The 27,008-nt window shown below is 44.4% G+C and overlaps 1 protein-coding gene across 3 annotated transcripts in view; it reads left to right on the top strand.

Moving 5' to 3' along the window:
• Positions 1–21,385, top strand: part of LOC101608200 (amyloid beta precursor protein) — a 263,853-nt gene extending 242,468 nt beyond the window's left edge. For all 3 annotated transcript variants that reach the window (XM_004654380.2, XM_004654382.2, XM_004654385.2), the window contains 4 exons: positions 2,800–2,853; positions 8,310–8,410; positions 11,564–11,710; positions 20,629–21,385. In XM_004654380.2, coding sequence (XP_004654437.1) covers positions 2,800–2,853; positions 8,310–8,410; positions 11,564–11,710; positions 20,629–20,730 — 404 coding nt within the window. In that variant the 3' untranslated portion in view covers positions 20,731–21,385. The remainder of the gene's footprint in view (positions 1–2,799; positions 2,854–8,309; positions 8,411–11,563; positions 11,711–20,628) is intronic.
• The last annotated feature ends 5,623 nt before the right edge of the window (positions 21,386–27,008 follow it).

The raw sequence follows: 27,008 nt of genomic DNA, 5'->3' as shown, positions 1-27,008 counted from the left end.
CACAATAATACATTTCTGAAGACATCTCACTTCTTCTTCTCCCATCTCTCCCTTGCCCCAGAAACCTGTTCCTTATTAATATTTCTGTTTCAGATATATGCACACACTGACCTATTGAAAATATCTGCAGTTATCAAAGGATTTCCTGTCATTGTCTCTGGAGCCCTTATCATCACACTCCCAAATGCTTACCAGAAGTATGTTGTTTTTCTCAAGAATAATTAGTCAAGACCAATGCAGCATCTGATGCCTGGGAATTTAGTTAGTTTACATTTAAAAGAAATAGATATACCACAAACAATTTTCCAATTTCATAAAATATTTTCTAGTTTCTACAACAGCAAAACTTATAAGAATAATCTCCCTGAGAGTAATGAGTGACAGCATTTATAAGAATGTCTGTGATTATTTTTCTATGCACATTTGACAATATACATTATTTTCTTAAGTACTAACGGTAGGTACTTTGGAATCTTTTTGTTCCATGTAACTGTCCACATGTAAGCCCTGGGGGGGGGGGGACCCTGTCTTCTTGTGACAAAACAGAAGAATATGATTTGTCCAAAGGAAGTAAGTGGTGGCATTAGCATTGAACTCTAAGATGGCTGTCTCTTCATCCCGCCTTTAAACCGCAGGAGCACCTGCTCCCCCAGTCACATACGTGTCTTCTAAGGGTGTGACTGTCAGTGTGGTTTGCTTCACTGGCGGCGGAAGCACCATTTAGACCCCATATCGGCAAGAAATGTTCAAAAAGGGCTGGAGAGATGGCTTAGCGGTTAAGCGCTTGGCTGTGAAGCCTAAGGACCCCGGTTCAAGGCTCGGTTCCCCAGGTCCCACGTTAGCCAGATGCACAAGGGGGCGCACGCGTCTGGAGTTCGTTTGCAGAGGCTGGAAGCCCTGGCGCGCCCATTCTCTCTCTCTCCCTCTGTCTTTCTCTCTGTGTCTGTCGCTCTCAAATAAATCAATAAAAAATGGAGAAGGAGGGAATTACCATGGGATATATTTTATAATCATGGAAAATCTTAATAAAAATTAAAAAAAATGAACCAAAAAAAAGAAATGTTCCAAAATTACAACAGTACTCAGTGAACTGCACTTTACAAGGAGTAACAAAGTCACATTCAGCACTTACAGCACACGGGGAGAATGAGATACCGAAACTATATGTCATTGTTCAAAGTTATCAGTGGTCCGTCACAAGAGGATTGCCACAAATTCAAGGCCACTTCGGGCTACAGAGAAAGATCCTATTGCAAAAAATAGCAACAAAAGAGATGTATCTGTGAGTGGCAAAAGAAACTATGCCTTAGTCTGATCTGACATACCAGAGATTCTTCATGTATCCTCATTAGAATATTTAATAATGGGACCTTTGATAAATCTAATTGAAACATTAGAGAGTTTCTGAAACAGACTTTCAAAACCATTTGTTTCTCACTACATTTGGAAGAAACAGGTGCTATTTTTTTTTCTTTTCCACATGGAACAGCTTGCCCAAGGTCATAGACCTTGTGAAAATGCTGAGCCTGCCTTTAGCCACTGTTGCCTCCTTGCTGTGCACTGTGGTACCAGCCTCTGCTGTTTCTCGCCGAGACGTGGCTTTCTCATACTGTGTTCCATGTTCATATGTCTTGCATACTGTGCTTTTTGCCATCTGCCCCACCACCACCACCACTCTTGCCAACATGTGACATTCGGAATTCACTTGGGTTTGTAATCCCCCTGCCCAGGGCATGCTTATGAGCCTCCAGGAGGTATACGGTTGAGAGTGTCCATCCCCATCTGTCCGTCCGTCCATCCATCATCCATCTCGTGCTCCGTGTCCTTCCTCTACTCCCATGCCGGCATGCCTACGTCTCGTGCTTCACACGTGCCAAACCTTAAGAATCAGCTGTGACTCCTTCCTTGACTTCATTGTCCCTTCAGGCATTTGATAATTCTAGAAGCTTTTTTCTTTCCCCCACTCCCTTCCTTATTTCTTCAAGACCCGGTAGAAGCTCAGGGAAGTGTCCCTGACCATGAGAAGGACTGTGGAAATGCCAACTAATGCCACACGTGGCAGGTAGTGTTGGAATCCCTTCACCCATGACACTTTGGCTTTGGGTTTGATCCAGAATGCATACAAAGGGACAAGTGTGAGTGTCGGAGAGCATAAAAGGAAATAGACTCATTTGACACATTTCAGTGGAATGTTATCAACCCTGTGGAAACCAGCCTTGTAATAGGAGAGGCAGAAAGAGCCTGCGGCTCACCTCTTCCACCCTCAAAGGAAGGACAGATTTGATTCACTTAATGGTGCTTTGTGTGGTGAAACTTTGCTGTCTTGATAAATTTATATTTGCACTTCCTCTGGCAATTTAACAGAACCCTTTTTTAGTCAATTAACTATAAAAGAGGATAGCATTACACAGTTGAATAAGGAGGCATCTTTATGGTTTAGCACTGTGCAGGGTGTAATCTATTGCATTTCAAGTCAGAAGCCAAGAAACCATGTCTAAACTAGCTCCAAGGAAAACCCACCACCCCACAGCCCTCCCCTTTGATGCCTCCGCGCATGCTGGGGAGAGCTTGTGTGAGTGAACTGAGAAGCTGCTTTGGCACCTCAGTGGTGCTAAGTCTTTTGAAGTGGTACCCCTCCCATTCCTTGATGCCCGGTATTAGCTCACAAAAGTTCTTTTTCCAGTTGCTCCTATTCATAACTTGTTGATTGCACATGCTTTTTTCCTGCTCTGTGTCCAGAAGCCACCTAACCTCTCCATTTGTTTCCTCTTCTGTCTGACTCTTGCTTCCTGCACCCAGTTGAGCCTGTTGACGCCCGCCCTGCTGCCGACCGAGGACTGACCACTCGACCAGGTATCTGACTCCCCTCCCTTCTGCCTTTGCAGCACTTGGCGCTTAGCAGATGTGATTTGCCCTCTCCATGATAAGCCTCTGCCTCTTATATCTCTATCTCTGAGCTGCACGTAGTGCCAAACAGAATTTGAAATGAAGGTCATTTTCAAAGGACACCATGTTTAAACCATTCTCCTTTGCTATCCCTTTACTTCATTTCCCGAGTTCCTAACTTAGGGATCTGTTGGGGGGGAGGGGTTGTTTGTTTCTGTGCTCTCTCTTTCTTTCTGTTTTGAAACTCAGAGAGCCTTTCCAAATGGCATATATTTTTTTCTTGATTATTTTCTCTCTTTGTATGAAATGAAGAAAGTAATCATGTAGGACGTCGCGTCAAAGATGGAAGCGCAGGCAGGTGCAGCCTGCCCGGTGGTGACTTGACTGTTGCCTGTGTCTCCTTTCATGCTTCGTGTCCACTCAAGGCTTTTCCAAACCAGACTGGGCTCAGACTTTACTTAGTTATGGAAATAGACATGGTTTCCTGAAGATTCTAGAATCGGCCTATCTTTAGAGCCAAAAATACTTTTTATATTCTGTGGGTTGAATGTCCTTACTCTTCAGTGAGTGGCTCAAATAACACAGCAGATGTATATGCAGAATTTTGCACATATTCTATTAATACCAAATTACTCTTTTTTACCACAATTAAAAAAGTAGTGCATTTTCCCTGTATATTCTGTATTTTGCCTATGGCAGAACAATCTTAAGAATACAGTCACACCCCAGGACACACGCATGCACACCCGTGTCTACTCCATGCAAAGCCTCATGTCACAAGCACTGGCCAGCATGTTCGGTGAATCAGAAAGAGCGGGGGCGCAGTACTTGAATTGAAATCTGCATGTATTCCAACTAGCCGAGACCTTCCCATATCCACTTTTGTTGCCCTCACACCCTGAACAGTAATCAAAGAACAAGGGATTTCACCTGTTTGGGGGCCATCAACATGGGAAGGTGAACCTTTGCTCCCTCGTTCAGATACATTTGCAGCAAGGCCACAGTCAACCCTGTCTTCCTGTCAAATAGCTTCAGGACGTGGCTGCAGCCAACCACAGTCACAGATGAAGATTATGGCGGGGGGCCTTCTTGCCTATTGCTGTGACTGACAGTGAGACAGAGACAGTAGAGGAACCTGTTTTTGGCAACTGATCTTACTGATATTATGAACCTCTTGACTTAAGTAATAAGTCAATTTGACCAATTTTCTCCTTATTGCCAGTGTCATATAACTAAATTTTGGGGAGCTGGCACTTAGCATTCCCATTTTGCTCAGCCAGATGCTGAAACTCAAATCGGAGGTCAGTATGGTGCTTACCACAGTTGAAACCAGCTAAGGCGAGTTCTTTGCCTTGGGACATTTTTTTATGACACTTCTCATTTTACTTTTTTAAACATGCCATGCTTTCTGAAGGGGCCAGCAAACAAAACCTTGGAGGGAAGAGGTTGGCAAACAAGACCCTCAGATAAACTCTGGATGCCAAGAAGTCTGTCCGGAGGTCATCTGCCCACTCCCCACCCCCGCCAGCACAGTCCTACCCCCAATCTTAAACAATAATAACCTGTCTACAAAACGCCACTGTCTCATGCTTCCAGGGTCCCTATACTGCTGAAACATGAAACAACCCTCTCAACCTCGCGGTTCTAAAAGCTAAAAAACGCCAGAAGCGCCTGTTTGCTCCTTCCTGTCAAACTCACCTCTAAATATTTTTCTTACACGTCCCATTTAGAAACATAAAATGGGATATGGAAGCAGACATTGAACTGATTTTATTAATTTCCTGCACTCCATAAACCAGACCTATATGTTGTTGAAATAAAAAGGCACAGTACACACCACTTGTCATTATATTTTTTATTTTTAAATCTAACATGTAGAGGATATCTCCACACCCTGGCAAACAAAACAATCTGTTTGTAGAGAAGAGTTGGAAATTAGTTAATGATATTTTATAGACAAGAGAAAGCCATTTCAAATTTTTCCTATAACAATAAGAGTGTTATTCCATTTTGATAATTCACAGTTATCTATGCAAAAAATTCTGTGGAGAACCTAAAAACATTAAACACTAAGGCCCCTGCTTTCAGGAGCTTGGAGCTTGGAACACAATGGAAAGAACACACTTTGCGTATTTAGAAAGACTAAGATGGAGCGGGGAAGGCAGAGAAGCACAAGGCCGCATGAGCGCAAACAAAGCTGCTGTGTGATGTGAGTCGATGGAGGGTGGAGGAGGGCTGACCTCGGTGTGTTAACCTGGGAACTTGCTGGAGATGAACTTCCAGACAGGTGGGGGAAGATTTGAGGCAGACAGAGGGGCAAAAAGGACCACAATTCCATGCAGATCACAGCATGTGCTATGCTGTGTCCTCAACAAGAGAGCTACCAATGAGAACGAGTATATGTAACCGACATATATCTAGCCAAGCTGTGTTTATGAGTAGCAGTGTTAGATGGAAATGTGTGAAGACACGTGTTTGTGCGTGCGGTGGGTCTGTCGGCATTCACACTTAATGTTTTCCTCTGTTGTGTATCATTCACTTTGATATATCTTCATCAGCACATTTGATGAGATCACACACTTGACTCTAATTTGCCAATCACATCTTTCAACTTTCCAAACGCAGAAGCCCTTCCCAGGATTGCCCTGTGCCATTGTGTCTGAACAGTCTGTTGTCACTCAGAAACTTTAACAAGAGGGTTTGCATTTTCAGTTTGCTATCGCCCAGTGCATCGTGTGAGGAGAATGGCTTCTTCACATTCACATCCAAAAAGCCAGCATGTAACTGAGAATGTAGAGCCATAGAGCAGCCACGGTAATATCGGTGCTGACTTCTAAACATAGTGTCCACTATTGCTGCTATTCCTGGCATGTTTGCAGGGAAAAATGGATTCTGAAGGTGGAGCTATAAGAAAACACATTAGCATGCTCTTCACATGGGGAAGAAAGCTACCCTCCCATCATATTCTATCCCCAGCATTCTCCAAGCCTAATACAGATCCTTGCATCCCAAGTGATTAAAAGATGTCATGAAGAGAGTTTCCTATTAATAAATAGATTATTCCTATTATTTTATTAATCTTCCCTTTGTAATTTTCTTAGTGTATAGAAAGTCTTCTCTAAATGACATACATGCTCAATAAAAGTGGCAAAAGCTCTGCCTACAGTTTCATCAACTACCAAGCTGTGAACATCATTGGTCATGGTGAGGGTGTGGCTGGAGCTTGATGAAGCTGATACCAGGATGGGTCACTCACAGAGTCGTTGGCAGGAGCCCTCAGTACCTCCCCTGGCAGCTGACTTCCCACACACCAAGAAATCCAAGAGAGGGACCACGTTATGACCTAGGCTCATTATCACGTCAGCCATATGCTGTTTGTGCAGAAACCAGTTAGCACATCCACCCCTCATCAGTGAAGGGAATGTTGAGTCTTACTACTGTAGATCAGTACAGCTCCTTTGACAAGATAAGTCGTGGGCCAAGAGAACTTGCAAAGGAAATAGAGCAATGGTCTTTGTGGGAATTTAGAGCACAGGAGAAGAACCAGAAGGTAGTCGTGGAAGAAAAGGATGGGAAAATGTTATTGTGAGAAGCAGAAGGGAGACGGTTGCAATAACATCACGGGTCTGTAAGTTATGTGCAAGCTGGATTGATGGAGGCCCGGTTTGGGACGGCTAGAAAATGGAAGCCTCATGAGCAGCTGGGCACTGATGTTTCACACCCAGCATGAGCTGCCAAGGTCTGTCAGATTACCCTCTGTTCTGCTGTGTGATGATGCTGTCTGGTGCACTGTGTGCTGTAGGCATTGTGCTTTTCAGTTTCAGCAGGTGGGTGACAAGTTTCACAGCACCTTACAGACAAGATTGGAAGAAGGATTAGACCAAGAGAGAGCAATGAGTTCCCATAGGAGCTGAAGTGGCAAAGAATCTTCAGGAACCCGTTGTCTCTCCTTTGGAGTGTGGCATGCCGGCTCAGTGAGGGAGGAGGCTTGGCTCTAGCAAGCTCCATAGCGCAGGTTGTAGAGACGCTGAGGTTGGCTTTGTGTAGGAAAGACATCCTAACAGACAAAACCAAACACAAGAGGATGCATAATGATCTACTACTCTGAGTTCCCATCCCTAAAATTCCGACTTTTTTTTTAATTTTTTTTATTTGTTTATTTGAGAGCAACAGACACAGAGAGAAAGACAGATAGAGGGAGAGAGAGAGAATGGGCGCGCCAGGGCTTCCAGCCTCTGCAAACGAACTCCAGACGCGTGCGCCCCCTTGTGCATCTGGCTAACGTGGGACCTGGGGAACTGAGCCTCAAACGCTTAACCGCTAAGCCATCTCTCCAGGCCAAATTCCGACTTTTGATACATACCACAACATAGAAACTGATTTTTACTTATACTCTGTGTTTTCATTTTATTCCTAAAATACCATTGTGAGGCTAGAGAGAGTCCTCAGTAGGTAAAATGCTTGTCGTGTAAGCATGAGGACCTGAGTTTGTGTAAAATGTCAGGCATGGCGCCCTGTGCCTGTAACCTGTCGTCCCAGCAGTAGAAGAGGCAGACAGAAGGATCCCTTAGGGCTTGCTGGTAGCTTGTCTTAGCCAAATGAGTGGGTTCCAGGTTCAGTCAGGGACCCTGTCTCATAAAAATTAGGTAGAGAAGTGATGGACAAAGACGCTGGCCTTCCACGCACATAAATACACATGTAAAAAAATTAACAAGATACGTTTGTACTTTGAAAGCCTCAAATTAGGATGTGAATATTGAAATTCACAGTAGCAATTGGTATAGGAATCATACAGCAAGGTGTAGAGAAGGAAGAGTTTTTAGGTTATGAATTCTTAGTTCCAAAGAACCGTTTTAGAAGTAATGTGTGACCCTTCTATATTCAGCAGAATTGCATTTGGTATATATAACTGGAATGCATAACTAAACAAATTATATAATTTGTGCAATGCTTCTCTGCATAGAAATATGATCATAATTCATTTGTAATTAGAACAAAGTCCCAGTGTAGCAGTTTTGTTCTCCCAGTAATTAATGTTCATTTATAAAGCCTTGAATTAGGGTTTTTTTTTTTCCCAAAGTAACGTCAACACATAGAAACACACAGGTAATAAGCAACAAGCCACTAAAGCCAAGCCAGTATCTTCAAGGAACAAACTTGTGCCACCCTCGAGCTAGCCTTCATCTTCTCCGTGAGCTTCCCACCTCGTTTTAATCACAGCAAGTGTTCACAGGCAGGGGCTGCCTTAAGCTCGGCTTTCTCCAGCGTTTCTGTTTTTCCGATAGCATCAATTTTCTTTCAGAAAGTCCTATATCTGTATTCCTAGAACTTCAGGCCTTGAAGGAAGTTTTTGGCAGTTGTCTCATATTACTATTTATAGGTAAACTAATGATCACATGTACTTTCCCTGTGGCTTAATGCAGGTTCTGGATTGACTAATATCAAGACAGAAGAGATCTCTGAGGTGAAGATGGATGCAGAGTTCCGCCATGATTCAGGATTTGAAGTTCGTCATCAAAAACTGGTGTGCAAAAGAACTTATTATTGTTGCCCATAACTGACCGTCTCACCAAAAATCAAATTAAGGGAAAGATAAAAACAAAACAAAAGTGCTTACCTATAAGATCATTGCAAAAACGTGAAGAAATGAAAAGGGAATGCTGCCCAAAGCCCCTTCTGACTAGAAGGTGGCTGAGCCCATGCAGAACTTAAAGAGGAATTATTTCACTGTAACACATACAGGTGACCAAGGTACACCCTGTTTTCTAGGGAAATAGGTTCATATAGGTTGAATGTCTCTAATCTGAAAGTCCAAAATGCAAGACTGCATCAGAGCTCATATTATCTGAACACCAGCAAAGAAATTTCACACAATGAAACTTTGCTATGTAAAGCTGTCTTCAGGCTAGGTGTAAAAGATGTATAGGAAACATAAATGATATTTGTTTAAGATTTGGGTCTCCTCCTCAAAATATCTCATTATGTCAATGAAAAAAATGCTGGTCACATTTTCCAGTAAAGGAGTCTCAACCTGTAATGGGTTTATTTTAAGGATCCATTTCAGATAAACCCATACAAACAGTACTTGGTTTTATAGAACGCTTTTGGGGTTAAGTGGCTTATTTGCCTAAGTTTCTATCTGCAAGGATCCATCTGTCACTTCAGCCCCTCATTCCCACCCCCACCAAGGTTTGCATCTCCCTTTTACAAGGAAGATAGTGGGGTCCCTGGCAAGGTGGGTGGAGGCAGGAGGCTAACTGTGACCTTCCTTCTAGAATCGTTCATCACAAAGCTGGGGCAAAGACAACAGTTTCTTTGAATGAAAAACTGTTTTCTCCCCCACCCCACCCTCCCCTTTGAAATTGGAGTAAACAGAAAAGCAAACTTCTTCTTTGCAGGCAGTTTTGGAGATTAAATACTTTTTTTTTTCTTACCTACAGCCCCAAAATTTAGATCAGTCAAAGCCCAAGTTGCATTAGTTATCACAGCAAGGGGCTCATATTAATAATAGAAGACACTCACTCAATGGTGAAGAAAACATAGTAGTAAGGCTCTTCATAATAATACCTGGCAAATTTCCACAAGCTCTGCTTGCAGTAGGTGTGTGTGCGAATGAGTCGACTACTCTTCAGGGAGTAAAATATCCATAAAGAAAGTTTTTAAACCCGAGCATTAATGTCCAGAAGAAAAGCCTGTATTGCTTGGCTTCTTTTCTCTCTAAATTATTGAAGCAAATTCATAATTGGCTTGAAATTCCAATTTGCATTTTAACTTTTGTCATTTTGGGGGGAAAAGACATTCAGCCTTTAGTTAATTGGCAAGTTAATCTTGTGTCAATTATTATTAAATCGGGGGTTGTTCTTGGCATATTGATACTAAAGAATAAAAAAAAAACAACTGGGAGTAGGAAGAGACTGCTGCAGAATTGGGGATGGGGTCCCAAAGAGCTAAAGATGAGTGCGGAATAGCATTTTTCACAGCCCACATCATATAAGCCCTTCTCAGCAATGACAGTAACGCCCATAACGCGACAGTGACTAATGGCTGCAGCAAGCAATTAGAAGCATCAGCTCCCTCTACTGAGCTAGCTGATAAGATAATGTACTATAATTAGTGCAACGGATATTGCAAAATTACAGTATTTTCTTAAAGATACAGGGATATGTCCAGACACACATTCATTCTTGATTACTTCACTCTAGTATCATTAGCTAATTAATGACTTCCTTTTTGTAAATCTGTTGAGCTAGCATATTTGGTTAGCAAGGGGATTAATTATGAACAATCTCGTTCTGTGGCAGATGCACCATGAGTAACGTCCTTTTAGGAACTTCCTTTATCTTTTGCCCTCCTTTACATTAACTCCTCAGATCACTACATTGGTGGGTTTTTGCACTAGAACTCGTCATTTTTTTCTATCTTGAGGTGCTATTGAAAAATAATTATTCGAGGAGTTCTGTTTCCACAAACTTACATAACTAAGTGATATATGGTTAGTAATCGTTTTTCTTTTTCTTTTGATCTGACATCAGATCACCTCCTTATATATAACAATATGATTAAAGTTATACTCTGTCTGTTCTTCCACTTTAGTAGGTAAAGCTGAAAAATAACGTTCTTTTGGAAACCTTTCAGAAGGAAAATAATGCAGTCATTTCATCATACTGGATAAATTTCTTTACAGTGTTCCCAAAGGCCTTTTATGTTTAATGCACATAAACCACCAGCATAAAACAACAGTTTTGGGATGGGCGTGGTGGTGCGCACCTTTAATCCCAGCGCTCAGGAGGCAGAGATAAGATCACTGTAAGTTCAAGGCCAGCCTGAGACTACATAGTGAATTCCTGATCAGCTTGTGCTAGAGGAGTGAGACCTTACCTTATTGAGAAACCAAAAAGGAAGAAAAGAAAATAATTTTCAACTTCAGCTTCTAGACACATAGTAAGGAAGCATGAGTTACACGTACGTACCTCATACTCTGTCATTATGATCTCCCCTGCCTGCTCCTCCTTCTCTTTGAAATAGTGTTATGCTGTCAGAGAGCTTATGCTTCTCATCGTTAATTAGAATCTGAGCTACTGTGGCTTGGAGTAAGTAATGGAGCCATCTATTTTCTTGTAATTGCCTCCTTTATCTCAGAATGCTGATTGCTAGGTACTGAACATGTCCCTCCAAAGAAAAAGAAAACTACGGTTTGAAGAGAACCCTTGGCTGAGTTGCCTGGTATGAGCACGAAAGCGTTGGCCTCTCCTGTGATCAAGGCTTTTACGCCTTTGCCAGAGCCTGTCAGCAGATGTCAAGTCCCTGCAGATTTTGTTTTCCTGTATAAGGGGGAAGACACATTGCTGTGTATTACCCTAAAGAATGGGATTGCCAGATGGAGGGAGGGGCTGGGGAGATGGCTCAATGGTTAAAAGCACTTGTTTAGCTTACAAATCCTGCCAGCCCAGGTGTAACTCTTCAGCCATCCACATAGAGCTGAACTGGCATTTTACTTACAGCAGCAAGAAACCCTGGTGTGCAGATAAATAAGCAAACAAACATACTTTGCCATTTTTACTGGCTGGCTAACTCAAACTTAGATTGACCTAGAGTAGAAGACACCCTTTCATTCTCTCCACATCCCATCCAAATGTCTCTCCTGCAATTAATTTGTTTTTCTTGGTTTATTTTCAAGGTGTTCTTTGCAGAAGATGTGGGCTCAAACAAAGGTGCCATCATTGGACTCATGGTGGGTGGGGTTGTCATAGCAACGGTGATCGTCATCACCTTGGTGATGCTGAAGAAGAAACAGTACACATCCATCCATCATGGCGTGGTGGAGGTGAGTAAACTTGGAGGCCTGTTTACAAAAGAGCATCAAAGAAAGGAAAGAAGACGGTGAGGGAAGCGATGCTGAGCACTGGTCTGAGGCTCTCTCACATGCCTCTTCAGTGGAGAACAGTTCTCGATAACCCTCCATGGGGCTCGGGTTACAGCTGTTCTTTTATTGCTTTGGTTTTCAATCATTCCAACTTACTGTGGATATCAACCATGAAACTTCATTGAGATTGTGTGTGTCTAAGTTAGTTTATAATGTACTAAAACTAACCAAAATCATGCTAATTATAACGCCTGGTTTTAAAAGTAAATATGATTATCCTTAAATATTTTGAATCTAACAACAAAAACAGGAAGAGATTTTTAAAAATATTTTCTTTTAATTTTTATTTATTTATTTGAGAGTGACAGACACAGAGAGAAAGACAGATAGAGGGAGAGAGAGAGAATGGGCGTGCCAGGGCTTCCAGCCTCTGCAAACGAACTCCAGACACGTGTGCCCCCTTGTGCATCTGGCTAACGTGGGACCTGGGGAACTGAGCCTCAAACCGGGGTCCTTAGGCTTCACAGGCAAGTGCTTAACCGCTAAGCCATCTCTCCAGCCCAGGAAGAGATTTTTTAAAAAGGATATGAGGTGTTCACTTTAAAAAAATAAAGAACATTGGGCTGGAGAGATGGCTTAGCGGTTAAGCACTTGCTTGTGAAGCCTAAGGACCCCAGTTCTAGGCTCGATTCCCCAGGACCCACATAAGCCAGATGCACAAGGTGGCGCATGCATCTGGAATTCACTTGCAGTGGCTGGAGGCCCTGGTGCACCCATTCTGTCTGTCTCTGCTTCTTTCTCTGTCTGTCACTCTCAAATAAATAAAAATAAACAAAAAAAGTTTAAAAAAAATAAAAGAACACATAGGCATATTAATTTCTATAATTTTTTCTCCATTTAAGGAGCCTAGGCTCTGAGTGAAACCAGGTAATGATCAACCATACTGATTTTCAGTGACTTTCACCTTTAAATTTCATGGGCAGTCACGTTGTGCCAGAGAGCTCAGCACAACATGTATGTTTGGTATTGAACCTGCTACTCATCATTTCCATCTGAAGAAGAAAAACACCAGCAACACTTAGGAGTTTCAGGGTGCCCGTGCAGCAGCTGGGGGCATGGCTGCAGGGACGTGGGATAGCACAGCTGGACGCCGGCCGGTCCTCCAGCAGGCCAGCCTGACTAACAGCGCGCCGAGCACACGGGTAGTGGGTCCCATAGCAGAGGAGAAGGTTCGAGCATAACTTCTTAAACTCCTGGGACCGAAGGCGAGGAAGAGAAGGCGTACCTATACATAAGGGGTTTGGTTGTGCATTGACATCATAGATTTAGGGAGGGACTGATTTTAAAACTTCAGAGTATGGTGAGTTATGCTTTTGGAAAATTTAGTTTCTGGAACTGAAAAGAGACTTCAGTGACCAAACTCTCCTCATTTTGTATATGAGCTAACTGAGGTCAGTGCAACGCGTTCACCAAGTGTCAAGTTAAGTATGGTCAAGGTCACAGTCCAGGTTTCCCTGTACCAGCCACGGCTTTCTTCGCTAGAAAAAAAGTCCAGTGTTGAATGTCGCACTGACTCCGAGCTGCTTGTCTTTGTTTCTTACTGTTTACTGTGCCTGCGTGTGTGCAGATGTGTCTGCGTGTTATATGTGTGAGACCTGTACGTGCAGGTACACACGTGTGTGTGCATGTAGAAACCAGAATCAACGTCCATTGTCTTCATCTGTCTCTCCTTATTTCTTGAGACAGGGGTTCCCCCTGAACCCAGGCCTCAGCTAGTCAGCTAGCGTAGCCAGCGAGCTTGCCACGGGGAACCGGCCTGCCTCTGCCGCCCCACTGCTGGGATCGCAGGCAGGAGTCACCGTGCCCGGCACTCACTTAAGACTTGGGGGATCAAAATCGAGGTCCCCACACTTCTGTGGCAAACACTTTACTAACTAAACCATCCTTCAAGTTCGTCTTGATTATAGGACAGCAAGGAGGAGGGAAAAAATAAAAACAGAAACCTCATTTTACTCAGCTGCTGGAATCTTCACAGACATCTTCCTTACAGGGGTGCTGGTGGGATTGAGTTTGATTTTCCTGTTTGTGCGGGTGAGGTGTGCTAATGAACACAGCATCGGATGAGACCCAGGAATCACAGGTAGCAAGAGAAGAAGAGGATGGTTCACAGAGTAGAGTGTGCGCACGTGGGAGCAGGAACTGGGTCATCAGGAGTGGGTTTATTGTGTCTAGAAGTATATCTAACCTTGTACCGTTCAACACCGTGAAAGGTGATATTTGCAGTAGCAAATTCTACTTAAATCTGGTTTTGTATTTTAATATTCTATTGGGAAAAGTCTATTCATATTTGAATAATTCAAAGACCTTTTTGAATACCATTAGTATAGTTCTGCCTTTCAATGGCCTTCAACTAGTGAGTCTACCCACAAGGCCGCTTCCTGTCTGAAAAATACCAGTCACTGGAAAGGCCTGTCTCATGCCCCAGGCTTAGAACTTTTCTCATGCCCCAAGCTTAGAGCCTGTCTCAGCTTGCCAGGGCTGCAGTAACTGAATGACGTAGTGCCACTTGATTAAACAGCAGGAGTTTCTTGCTCATAGTCCTCGTGATTGGCATTCTGATCGAGGTGTCAGCAAATTCTCCTGAGGTCTCTCTCCTTAGCTGGTAGGTGCCACCATCTCTCTGGATCTTCATGTCATTTTCCGTGGGTCCTACTATGTCCTAATCCCTTTCTTCTAAGGGCACCAATCATAACTGGATTACAATCCACCCAAATGATTTCCTATAACCTTACTGACCTCTGTGAAGTCCTGTCTTTAAATATAGCCATCATCTGATGTGCCGAAGGTTTAGGCCTTTAGCAGAGAATTTGCTAAAGACACAATGAGGCCCAGTAATGTTTAGCAGAAAAGTAATGCTTCTGCTAGGGCTCCCCTTTCTTGGAGGTACGTGACTTACAACCCCATCCTCACACTCCCCCGGGACAACAGAAATCCCCAGCAGGAGACTGGGAATCTCGATGTGGAGAAAGTTCCCACATGCAGTCAAGTGTGACAACTTCTGACACATAGAACTAACACTTCTTTGAGTTACTCTCTAAGCAAACCTAAGGGAGTAGAAAAGGATAGCTCTTGCCTCCTCTTAATGCCCTTCCCAGAGCGTAGGCTAAGAGTTTCTTTTGGTCCCTTACTAAGAAATGCCTCTATAGAATGCCAGAGAAAAGAAGTTGACACATTTACCTGGATTCTGAAGAATAATGATCTTTAATCCAGGGCCCTCCCTGCCAGAGCACAGTTTGGGACAGATGACAGAGGCTCGGCTAACAGTGTGCATTTTGGTGTCTTCTTGGATTTTTATTTTGTTTCCTCTTCTCTCCTGGTTCCCTAGAGAAGGACGTTGTTGGGAGTCTAGAAACTCTCTTTCCCATGCATAGCCTTTGTTTTTGTCCATTCGCAGCCAGCGCAGCCAAGGGATTGAAATGGAACTTACCCCCACCCCACCCCCAGCTGTTCTTTCCCCCTCCTGTGCCCTCAGAGAGGCGTTGACTAGCTGTCGTGGCAGAACTGAGCCACGGAGAGCTGCAGCTCAGCTTGAGCACATCCTAGTGAGACACAGCACCACAGGACCCTAGGGTGCCCCCAGATGTGCATTGGATGACGCGACCCTCTTCCGCCTGCCTTAAGAGGCCTACTCACTCCCAGCAGACAAAAACTATTTGGGGGAAAAAAAAAAATCTGAACACATACAGATATTTTCCTCTGGCCATTATCCCATAAATACATACTAGAGCAACTGTTTGCATTTAAATTGTGTTAGGAGTTATAAGTCATCTATGGATGATTTATAGTATGTAGGAGAATGTGTGAAGGATCTATGCAAATGCCCCACCGTGTTGCATAAGGGACTTGAACATCTGTGGGTTTCAGTCTCGGAATCGATTCCCTGAAGACACAGAGGGACCACAGCTCTTGGATGTAGCTTGGGTTCACCTCCTTCACTGAGGAAGAGAGCCCACCCTCACTGGGCACTGAACAGAGTAGTGAGCATATCCAGTGGGACTGGCCCTGGTCACTCAGGACAGTGTGCCACCGTGCCCTATGCTTGCTCACACAAAGGCCCGGCTGGCACTGTTGGCCTCTAGAGCAGCTTTCGTTCTTACAGTAAAAGATTCCCGTAGGATAGAGGAGCTAGCAGTCGGTGATGAGCAGCTGCTAGATTTTGTTTTGAAATACAAGCCCGTAATGACTAATTGAATGACTGACTTTAGCATGAGGCCCAAGAGTCATTCTGCCAGCCACTGGCCTCCTTTTCCCAAGGAGGTAAATGCCACCCACAAGCAAGAACATCATGGCCGTTTATTATACCACTTCCCAGATGTGCCCACAGGGTCAGAGTCTGTCTCTGGTGGTAGGGCAGCCTCTTGCCAGCTGAATTACCCGGTCCTGCGAGGCCCCCCTGCCCCCGACATTCTGTTAGTAGCAGGACAACACTCCCCCCCCCCCTTTTCCCTTTATTTTTTTATTGTAGAGGGAGAGCGAGAGATAGAGAATTGGCCCGGGGCCTTAGCCGCTGCAGTCGAACTCCAGTCACTTGTGCCACCTAGTGGGCTTGCGTGACCTTGTGCTTGCCTCACCTTTGTGCATCTGGCTAATGTGGGATCTAGAGAGTCCGACATAGGTCCTTAGGCATCACAGACAAGCGCCTTGACTGCTAGGCCATTTCTGCAGCGCAGCACACCACTTTTCCGCACTGATGAACCTTGGCATGGATGTCTGACAATAACTTGCATGGACTGTAGCTCCTGCCAGGTGGACACCTGACCTTTAGAAAGGCGCGGCCACGCTCTCTCTTCATTGGAGGGTGTAAAAGAAGTCTGCCTTTGCCATATTTGAAAACAACAGCCCTGTCCCCACCCCCACGCCCAGTCATCTCCCTAATGACCTAGATAAGGAAAGCAGTTGTTTGGCATGAGACATTTCTCCTGAGTGTCAGCCTGCTGACATCATCAAAACCTGGCCTTAGAGGTCTTTCTCTTCCTGGGAGAAATTGAGCCACCAGGATACATGCACCTGTCAGCACTAACAGGGCTGTCCTGGGAGACTTGGAGAAAGCCGCCTTGTTTAATGGGACTCAAAGGTCAGAAAAGGAAGACTGACGACTTAGGGTCTTCAGGGAAGTCCAGGGAGCAGCAGGAAAAGGGCTTGCAGAGTTGAAAGAAAGGCATCCCAATGGTTATGCAGGGCCAGCCAAGGAGGCCCTGCGCCCTGCCCGATAGTAAACATCAGTCCTTACAAAGAGCTGTGATCAGAATGAAGGAAAGGAGCATACTTAGGGGTGGATGCACAGAAAGTCAATGCAGGGAGGGATAAACCGCACCCTTGAGGCAGTTACTGTCTTTTTTGTCATTACTTCCCTTCCTGTACCGACAGCGCCTTTGATGTCACTGCGCTCTCCCTTGACAATGTTCACTTTGTCTTGTCCCCTCTGTTTGCCTGGTGCATGTAGATGAGCTGAAAGGGTAAAACCTTCAAGCATGGACTCTGTGGTCTGGTCTAATTCACTGCAACGTATAAGGGGACATCCATCAAGGCACAGCCTGCTGGTTGCTAAACGTAGACCAGAGACTGAGGACACTCCCTGGAATTTCACCTCTGTTTCCTGACACTTGTGATGTAGATTCCTCTGGGTATAGTGGAGTGATAACTGACTCCAAAGAATTGAGTTCAGGTAGGAAAAAGTAGCAAGGGGCTGGATGCAAACATTATTCACTGCCTCTTCTCGGGAGAAGTAGGTCAGTGGTACAGCCTGCCTGGTGTGCAGTGGGTTCGATCCTTAGCACTACAAAAATAGTATGTTTTTCTCAAAACGAGTTTAGGGCTGTCTGTACTCAACTCTTCACGGTGCCATCTGCAAAGGCCGGTCAGAGCAGGCTGTGCTGGGTAGGATCCAGGTCTCTATATGACAGAGCACTGCACGCCCCAGGGGCAGGTGCTGGCTCCCCACAGCCCGTCTACTGACGAATCCTGGCAGCCAGGGCCAAGAACATTCAGGAAAGAGGATGTGTGTGTCTCGCCATGCTCCTCCCTGAGGGAGAGATGGAACCTGCCCCTCACTCTAGGACTCCGTCATTCCTCCCCGAACAGCATCCCCCATCTCAAGCTGCCCCAGCTCAGCTGTAAGGGAATAGTGTTAGGCTCATAGAGAACCAGGTCATAGAGAGAGTGGGCCACAGTGAGGAAGGGACTACAGACCCTGGTTGTGAGGAAGGTCTGTCCTGACCCAGTGCTCTTCATAGAACCTCAGCTTTTTCTTTGGATATGATTATTCACTTGAGGTTAGGAATAAAAAGTGCCACCTTCTCAAACGCTGTGTTGTGAAGCTCAGAGCCCTCTGATCTCCAACAGCCAAGCCACCTCACTGCAGAAAACATGAAATACAGCTGCTCCCTGCCAAAGGGCAGGGATAGGAAAGTTAGATGCCAGGATTGAGTCTGCCTCTGAGCCTGTATGTGTGGCAGGGCTTCCTTAAATTTGACTTTGGAGTTTAGTTTACAGAGGAGAAAAAGTATTAAATGACCAGATGTGCATGCAGATGACTGCTGACAGAGGTCGAAGGTTGATATTTCCTCCTTCAAGCAGCCTCATGCGCTTTGTTCCATACTCACATGGCAACTTTGTGCCTGGACTCCAAAGCAAGAGCATTTTCAAGTCCCCAGCTGTTGTAATCTCAATAACAAGGTGGTACAAAGCAAAATAAACAGGTGACTAGATTCTAGCGGCACATGGCTCTGGGCAGGCTGTTTCCCAGCCAGCAGAGTCAGAAAGTGAATAAGTGTCATTATTGGCACTGTAGTCTGTAGAGAGGGTATTTCAGCCTACAAATCTATAGCTCATTACATAATTACCAATTAAAGCTAGGTGACCTCATCTGTTGACAACAGTGCGCATTAAAGGAAACATAAAGGGATGACGGAAACACCTGTGCCTCTCTCCCAGGGGTCAGTGGTCCCCTGCCTCCGTTGGAGCAGTGTCCCGAGTGCTGGCTCCTGGTAGCACTTGTCAGGGCATTGTTTGTGAGGAAACACCCCCAAGGGCTCCATGCGCTCCCCTTTCCAGCCGCATTGAGAATTCACAATGGCTTCCTCATTAAGTCGTGAAGTCCACCTCATGCCAGGCTGTGGAAGGGCCTGTGACGTGGGAGGTCTCGCATTGTGGCCACGGAGGAACCTGGATGTGTCAGCTCAGCTCTCAGTCTGAATTACTCTTCAGGTGGGGCTGGTTATGACTTTTCCTAGCTCAGGCCCTGTACCTGATAGCTCAACCCTCACACCCCAGACTCTGGTTTTGTTGTTGTTGTTGTTGTTGTTGTTTTGTTGTTTATTCCTCAAGTTTCAAGGCCTCACTGCAGTGGAACAGCCAGGCAGGGTTCAGACTCTGCATTTGGCCTGTCAGGGAAGGAAATGCTGGGTCAGTGCTCAGCCACAGGAAACAGGGTTCTCATGGAAATGAGGTGGGAGCTCCCTCCCACTTGGGCAGAAGAGAAAATAACCCTTTGAATTCAGGAAAACTTACATTTACATCGAAGACTCTTCTCTGGAAAGCAGGCTTCATTCTGAAAAGAATTCCACAGATTCTCTTCACTTCCCAGTGTCTTTCCAGAAGCTAAGGTTTAATTACTTCAGCGAAGTTAAGTAGTTTGTGGTACAGGTAGGGACAGGTAAAGCAGATCTAGCGGTAACAAAAATAGGCATTGGCCACTACCTGCACAATCCCCAGAGACTAAAGCCCCCCCACGGCCCTCCTCCGCCTTCGTGGTAGTGACTGGTGGGGTAGCATTTATATACACTGACCTGATCTCAGATTCATAGTAATAGAGAACCATGGTAAACCGTTAGCTGGCCAAATGCATCTGGGGGTTAGCTCACCAGTATAGTACTTTCTTGGCATGTGTGATACCTTGGTTCAATCCCCAGCACTGCAAATTATTTATGCATAGATCGGGATAGGTGGATGTACTTACGCATGTGTGTATACACCTGTATATCTAGCCTACCTATTTTTACTGTATTTTAACATTTTTATGCCAAATAGCCCCTCATATATAGTCATTGCTTCTTTAAATATTTTATTTATTTATTTGCAAGCAAAGAGAGACAGAGGTAGAGAGAGAGAGAGAATGGGTGCATGCCAGCGCCTCCAGCCACTGCAAATGAACTCCAGATGCATGCGCCACCTTGCGCAACTGGCTTACCAGGTCCTGGGGAATAGGGTCTTGGTTAGCAGACTTTGTAGGCAAGCCCCTTACCCATGGAACCATCCCCCTAACCCCCATCATTATTTTAATGAATAGATTCTCAGAGTACGCTTTCATACTTTAGAAATATAAAGGTTGATGTAAATGGGCCGGTTAGAATGTGCCTGAGCAGGTCTCAGAGATCTGGATGTAGTATACACTGAGCCATGCACACTCCATGGAACTTCTGGGCCTCTTTCTAGCCTTCCACCACACGCTTATGTAAAGCAATCTTCCATCACGGCTGTTGTTCTTATTTTAGCCAACCAGAAAGAAAAAAACAGATTATTATCAATCGCAGTAGATTGACCCAATTGATCAAAGCTATCAGCGGATCCTGCTGTGCAGGCTCGGCTCGTCTGCACCGCAAGTTTTCCGCGCCACCTGGTGGCCAAGTGGTGCATCTGCGTGAGTGTTGGACAAAGCTTTTGGGGGAGGGGGCCGTTGGCACCAAGGCAGAAAATTCTGGATGCTCGGCGCGCTTAGCGGAAGAAGTGCACCGTGTGCCTTGTCTTTTTACTGCTTGCTAGTCTGCGCGCGCTCTTGAAGGGTCGCTGCCCTCACCTCGGTCCTCGTGCTTGCCTTCCAGGTGGACGCCGCGGCGACCCCCGAGGAGCGCCACCTCTCCAAGATGCAGCAGAACGGCTACGAGAATCCAACCTACAAGTTCTTCGAGCAGATGCAGAGCTAAGGCCGCCGCAGCCTCGGAAGCCCGACAGCGAAACCATCGCTTCACCACCCATCGGCGTTCGTTTCTAGAGTCACGTGCGAAGAAACAAACCCTCCCCGTTTTATTATTTACTCATGACCCATCGCCTCATGAGAGCTGTAACACAAGTAGATTCCTGAACTTGAATTAATACACAAATCAGCAATGTATTCTCTCTCTCTTTCTCTCTCTCTCTCTCTCCCTCTCCATTTTTGGTCTCTACACTACATTATTAATGGGTTTTGTGTACTGTAAAGAATTTAGCTGTATCAAACTAGTGCATGAATAGATGCTTTCCTGACCATTTACCGCATACTTAGCCCGGCCCCTGTATATTATATTCTTGTGGTTTGTGACCTAATTAAGTCCTACTTGAAGTATGCTTTAAAACTCGATGGGGGAAACGCGTCATGTGAGCGTGGGAGTTTAGCGGCTTCTCTTGTCTAAGTATTCTTTTCCTGATCACTATGCATTTTAAACTTTTTTTTTTTAAATATTCCGAATGATTTAGAGAATTTGTTTCCATGGTTGCATTGACCATTGACTGTACAGGTTGCTGTTTCCGCTACACTTGTGATATAGGAACAATGAGAATACACGTTGATTACTTTGTGCCTGTTTTATGTGCACACATTAAGCATTAAGATTTTAAATCTTTTTTTTTTTTTTTTTTTTTTTTTTTTGGTCCGTGTATCTTTGGATCTTTGATTTAAAAAAAAAATCCCCGTTCATTGTAAGCACTTTTATGGGTGGGGGGGAGGGGTGCGTGCTGGTCTCAAGTTACCAAGAATTCTCCAAAAATAATTCTCTGCAGGATGATTGTACAGAATCATTGCTTATGCCATGATAGCTTTCTACACTGTATTACATAAATAAATTAAATAAAATGACCCTGGGCAAGACTTTTCTTTGAAGGATGACTCTAGAAGCCATTAGATCGTGAAAGTTATTTGGGATGGGAGAAAAGAGAGACATTCCATTTCCTTTTTCCAGTGTAAAACATTTCACTTGATACCAGAAGATGGAAACAAATAGATGCAAAATAAGGGAACAGAGAGGACATGCCTAGGCAGATACTCTTAAGATTTCTCTAATTAGTATAAAATGGTGTTTTCTTGTAAATAAATACGTCCTTGGAGGAGTGCCATTGTGCTGCTGTGATTCTATGGAAACAGTCTTGACTATTGAGTAATCTAAATACTTGTGAGAAATCTCACATTGGACATTCGCACTTAATATGTCTTTGCTGTAAGTCTGAGAAGGAAATTGGGGCCAAAATGCATTTCTCATTGCTAGTTTAAAAAAACTGCATATTCTGAATTTTCAGTTTTTACTTATTCTAAAATACTGTTTGGTCTCCCTATTTTGGTTCTTACGTTTGCTCCAAATGAGAGACGAAAAGAACTATTTCGGGAAAAGAAAACTTAACAGCTGAGTTACCTCTAAAGCAAGTTCTCAACCTAGACACCATTGATGCTCTGTAGGAAATCATTTTTTTCTCCTGGGCATCTGGGATAGCAGCATCTGTTCACATCCAAAACTGTCTCTTCATTTGGGCATGGTCTCACACTCTGTAATCCCAACACTCAGGAGAGAGCCAAGAAACCAGGTATCACAAGTCCAGCCTGCACTACGATTGAAGGAATAACGTAATGTTCCTGGCTTATATTAATTTCTATCTAATGTCTCTATAAGAAATGTAAATGCTCCTAGGACTTCCATTGAAGCGATAGATGTTGCACTTCCCTCCTCTGAAACTGCAGCAAGGGAGATACCTCTAATGGTAATGAACAAGAATTCCGTGACCCTGAGTCTGACCCCTTATGACGATGTATAACTTCCTTATCTCAGGAGACAGCTGCCTGTACTTACTTGACGGAACACTGCACTCAGGGATGTAAATCTCTCCCCTCTCCAAGCACAGGAGAATGCAGACAAAGGACTGTACAAGTTATATAAGTCCAGCCCAGTCTGAGTTCAAGGCCTCTGTCAGGTGTTTGGCATTCGTCAGCAGAAGCCCACATATAAAGAAAGGCTCTCTCCCTCTCTCTGAAGTAGATTTTGCCTGATTATTCTCATTGACTCATTAATTCCTATAACACTACAGTGAGACATTGTCCCTAAAAGCACAGCTGGCAGGGGAGATGGCTCAGCAGTTAAAGGTGCTGGCTTACAAAGCCTACTGACTTGGGTTTGATTCACCAGTACCAATGTAAAGCCAAATGCATAAAGTGATACATGCATCCAGAGATTGTTTGCAATGACAAGAGGCCCTGGCAAGCCCATACTCTTATCTCTGTCTCTAACAAATAAATATATATATTGTTTAAGAAACCAGGCTGGGGCTGGAGAGATGGCTTAGTGGTTAAGGCACTTGCCTGCAAAGCCTAAGAACCCATGTTCAATTCCCCAGATCCCAGCTAAGCCAGATGCACAAGGTGACGCATGCTCACGGTTGCATATGCTTACAAGGTGGCACACATGTCTGGAGTTTGGTTACGGTGGCTGAGACCCTGGTGCACCAATTCTCTCTCTCTGACTCTCACTCTCATAAATAAATAAATAAATTTTTAAAGCCAGTCGTCCACAAAAAAAAAAAAAAAAAAAACAGGCTAAGGAAATGGTTCTGCAAGTGAAATGTTTGCCAAACAAGTGTGAAAACCTGCTCTCACGCCTGGTATCCGCATTAACATCAAGCATGGAGGGATGTACCTGCGGTCCCAGCGCTGGAGAGGCAGAGCTTCCTGGTTAACCAGCCTAGCCAAAACAGGCTCACTGAGGGAGATCCTGACTTAAAACCGAAGACTGAGAGAAACTGAGGAAGACATCCAAGTCACCCTCTGGCTTCCACATACAAATGCACACACATAAACATACCTGCACACATCACATGCAAAAATGAGTCAAATTTTAAAACTAATAATAAAAACAGCAAGAATGTCTCCAGAAGACTTAAATTCCTAGGATATAACCTCCAACACTGAAGAAAAAAAAAAAAAAAAAAAGAAATGTATCTCCAAACATTTTGCCAAATGTCCTTAAAGAGCCAAATGTCCTTAAAGAGAGCCAAGTTGGGCTGGAGAAATGGCTTAGTGGTTAAGGCTCTTGCCTACAAAGCCTAAGGACCCATGTTCGACTCTCCAGGTCCCACATAAGCCAGATGCACAAGGTGACACAAGCACAAGGCTCTGCATGTGTCTTGAGTTCAATTACAGTGGCTGGAGGCCCTGGTGCGCCAACTCTCTCAAAAAAAAAAAAAAAAAGTCAAATAAAGCCAAGTTGTCCCCATTTGAGAACCACTGGTGTTAGTATAGTTTAATGGTAAACATACATAATCTCTAATTGAAAGAGGCCTATCTTAGTGCATGCTGAAACAACTTGACTTCTCCATTCCTGGAGCCTAGAAGTGTAAGGCTGGGTTGGCAGTGTGTTTGGGCTCCACGGCAGACAGCTTCAGGTCTCTGAGATGAGCTTCCAGACCAGGCATAGTTGTGGAAGAAAGGGATTTATTGAAGCTTACAGATCCAGGGCAAGTTCCATAATGGCAGGAGAAGCTGGCCTGCTTTTTATAAATCCAAACAGAGAGAGAGGGAGAAAAGAGCCACAAGGGCAGGGGAGGGGAGAACCCAAGGCCACACCACAACAAACACACCTCAGGAGCTCCAGGCACTTTGCACATCTTTAGACTGGGATTGCAAATCCACACCTTAGGGTTGGACCCTAAGATCCACCCAGTGATGCCTCCTCCAGCCAGGTGGCTGCAGGTCCAAACTACAAACTAATAAAACACTGACTATATTAAGGGCCATCTATACAAACTACCACAGGCTGCAGAAGGACCTCCCTTCTGGTGGGCTTGCAGGCCGCCTCCTCTGCCTTCGTGTTTCCTCCTGTGATGACAAAAAAGCTCTGGTCCTTACGTCTTCCCTGTTTCCATGTTGCTGATCCTCTCCTCAGGCTTTATGCTCTTAACTTTATTTAACACTTAAATTGCCTCCCAAGTGTCCCCTCAGCACACCTTCAGTGGGGAACTGGGCTGTCCATATGCATTTGGAGAGGACACCCATAGTTCACAGCAGAAGTCAGAGAGCCCATGGTCCTCTTACTTGAGTTGTCCTCGGCCTCAAGACCATGTAGGAAGCAGCCAAACGTGTTCTACTTGTGAGTGGAACCTTTTAAACGCTGAAAGGGAGCATCAAAGTTGTTCATGATGCCACTGCAGGGGGCGCAGCCAGTGAAAACTCACATGAGGGTGACCTATTCTCACAAGAAAACAGCACCTCCCTTTCCCATTGAGGACCAGTGGATGTGGCTGCCATGTACACAGGATGGATGGTGAGTGGAACTTGCAGGTTCATTTTACCTGGGCCAGTCAAAGGTAACGGGGTGAGGGATGGTGAGGAATGCTAATACAACATTCTTTTAAAAAAATATTGTGGGCTGGAGAGATGGCTTAGTGGTTAAGCGCTTGCCTGTGAAGCCTAATGGCCCTGGTTGGAGGCTCAATTCCCCAGGACCCACGTTAGACAGATGCACAAGGGGCCGCACATGTCTGGAGTTCGTTTGCAGTGGCTGGAAGCCCCGTCGTGCCCATTCTCTCTCGCTCTCTCTCTCGCTCTCTCTCTCTGTCACTCTCAAATAAATAAATAAAAATGAACAAAAATTTTTTTTTAAAAGAATTAAAAAATATTGTATTTAGGGCTGAAGGGGTGGCTTAGCAGTTGAGGCACTTGCCAACAAAGCCAAAGGACCCAGGTTCGATTCCCCAGTACCAACTTAAGCCGGATGCATACACCTGGAGTTCATTTGCAGCAGCTGGAGACCCTGGTACACCCATTCTCTCCCTCTCTTTCCCTCTCTCTCTCTCTCTCTCTCTCTCTCTCTCTCTTTCTCTCCCTCTCTGCCTCTGTCAAATAAATGAATAATAAAATATTTTAAAGATATTTTATTTATTTGAGAGAAAGAGGCATAGAGAGAGAATGGGCATGACAGGGCCTGTAGCCACTGAAAATGAACTCCAGACACATGTGTCACCTTGTACACCTGGCTTATGGAAGTACTGAGGTATTGAACCTGGGTCCTTATGCATCACAGGCAAGTGCCTTAACTACTAAGCCATGTCTCCAACATGTCTCCAACTCTAATATAACATTTCTCTTTTGTTGCTGTTCTTTTGTTTTTCAAGGTAGGGTCTCACTCTCACTGTAGTTCAGGCTGACCTGGAATTCACTATGCAGTCTCAGGGTGGCCTTGAACTCATGGCTATCCTCCTACCTCTGTCTCCCAAGTGCTGGGATAAAAGGTGTGCCCCACCACACCCAGCTAATATAACATTTTTTTTAAATTTTTTATTTATTTATTTGAGAACGACAGACATAGAGAGAAAGACAGATAGAGGGAGAGAGAGAGAATGGGCGCGCCAGGGCTTCCAGCCTCTGCAAACGAACTCCAGATGCGTGCGCCCCCTTGTGCATCTGGCTAACGTGGGACCTGGGGAACCGAGCCTCGAACCGGGGTTCTTAGGCTTCACAGGCAAGCGCTTAACCGCTAAGCCATCTCTCCAACCCAATATAACATTTTTTAATGACACCAATGAAACCAAACTCTCAAACATGGTACTGTGTGGTTTACTCCAGGCCAACCTCAGGCCCTTGGATTACTGTTTCTGATCACCTTTGAAGTGAAAGAAGCTAAACTTCAAAGCTAAATAATACAGAGGTGTTAAACAATAGTTATAATGGCCAGGCATTATAGCACATTCCTTTAATCCCAAGCCCCAGGAGGTTGAGATAGGAGAATTGTTGTGAGTTCCAGGCCAGTTTGAGATTACCCAGTGAATTCCAGGTCAGTCTGAGCTACAGCCAACCTCAACAAAACCAAATACACATACGTGTGTGTGTGTGTGTGTGTGTGTGTGTTATATTAGAATTATGAAAAGACACTGCTTTCTAGTCTTGATTCTCCAGTGGAAGCATATTGATAAGATTTCTATAGATAGGCTGGGGAATCAATGGGTAATATATGCAAAACAAAAGTACTGCCATGTAGAACTATACTAAAGGCCAAAGATAGAAGTGATCTGGGCAAGGGGAGGGGGACTTTGGTATGGCTAGTGTGATGGATGACGAGTGAAATATAAGTAAACTTTTAATTTGCATGGATTTCATAAGTGATGTTTGACAGTGTCTCTTGTATTCAAAGGTTGGTTTTTTTTAATTTTTTTTTATTACATTCATGCTTTGTATGAATACATCATGTAT

This window comes from Jaculus jaculus, chromosome 5 (assembly GCF_020740685.1).
Source record: "Jaculus jaculus isolate mJacJac1 chromosome 5, mJacJac1.mat.Y.cur, whole genome shotgun sequence".
In the NCBI taxonomy this organism is placed as follows: Eukaryota; Metazoa; Chordata; class Mammalia; order Rodentia; family Dipodidae; genus Jaculus; species Jaculus jaculus.
This window is presented reverse-complemented; position numbering and strand designations above follow the sequence as displayed.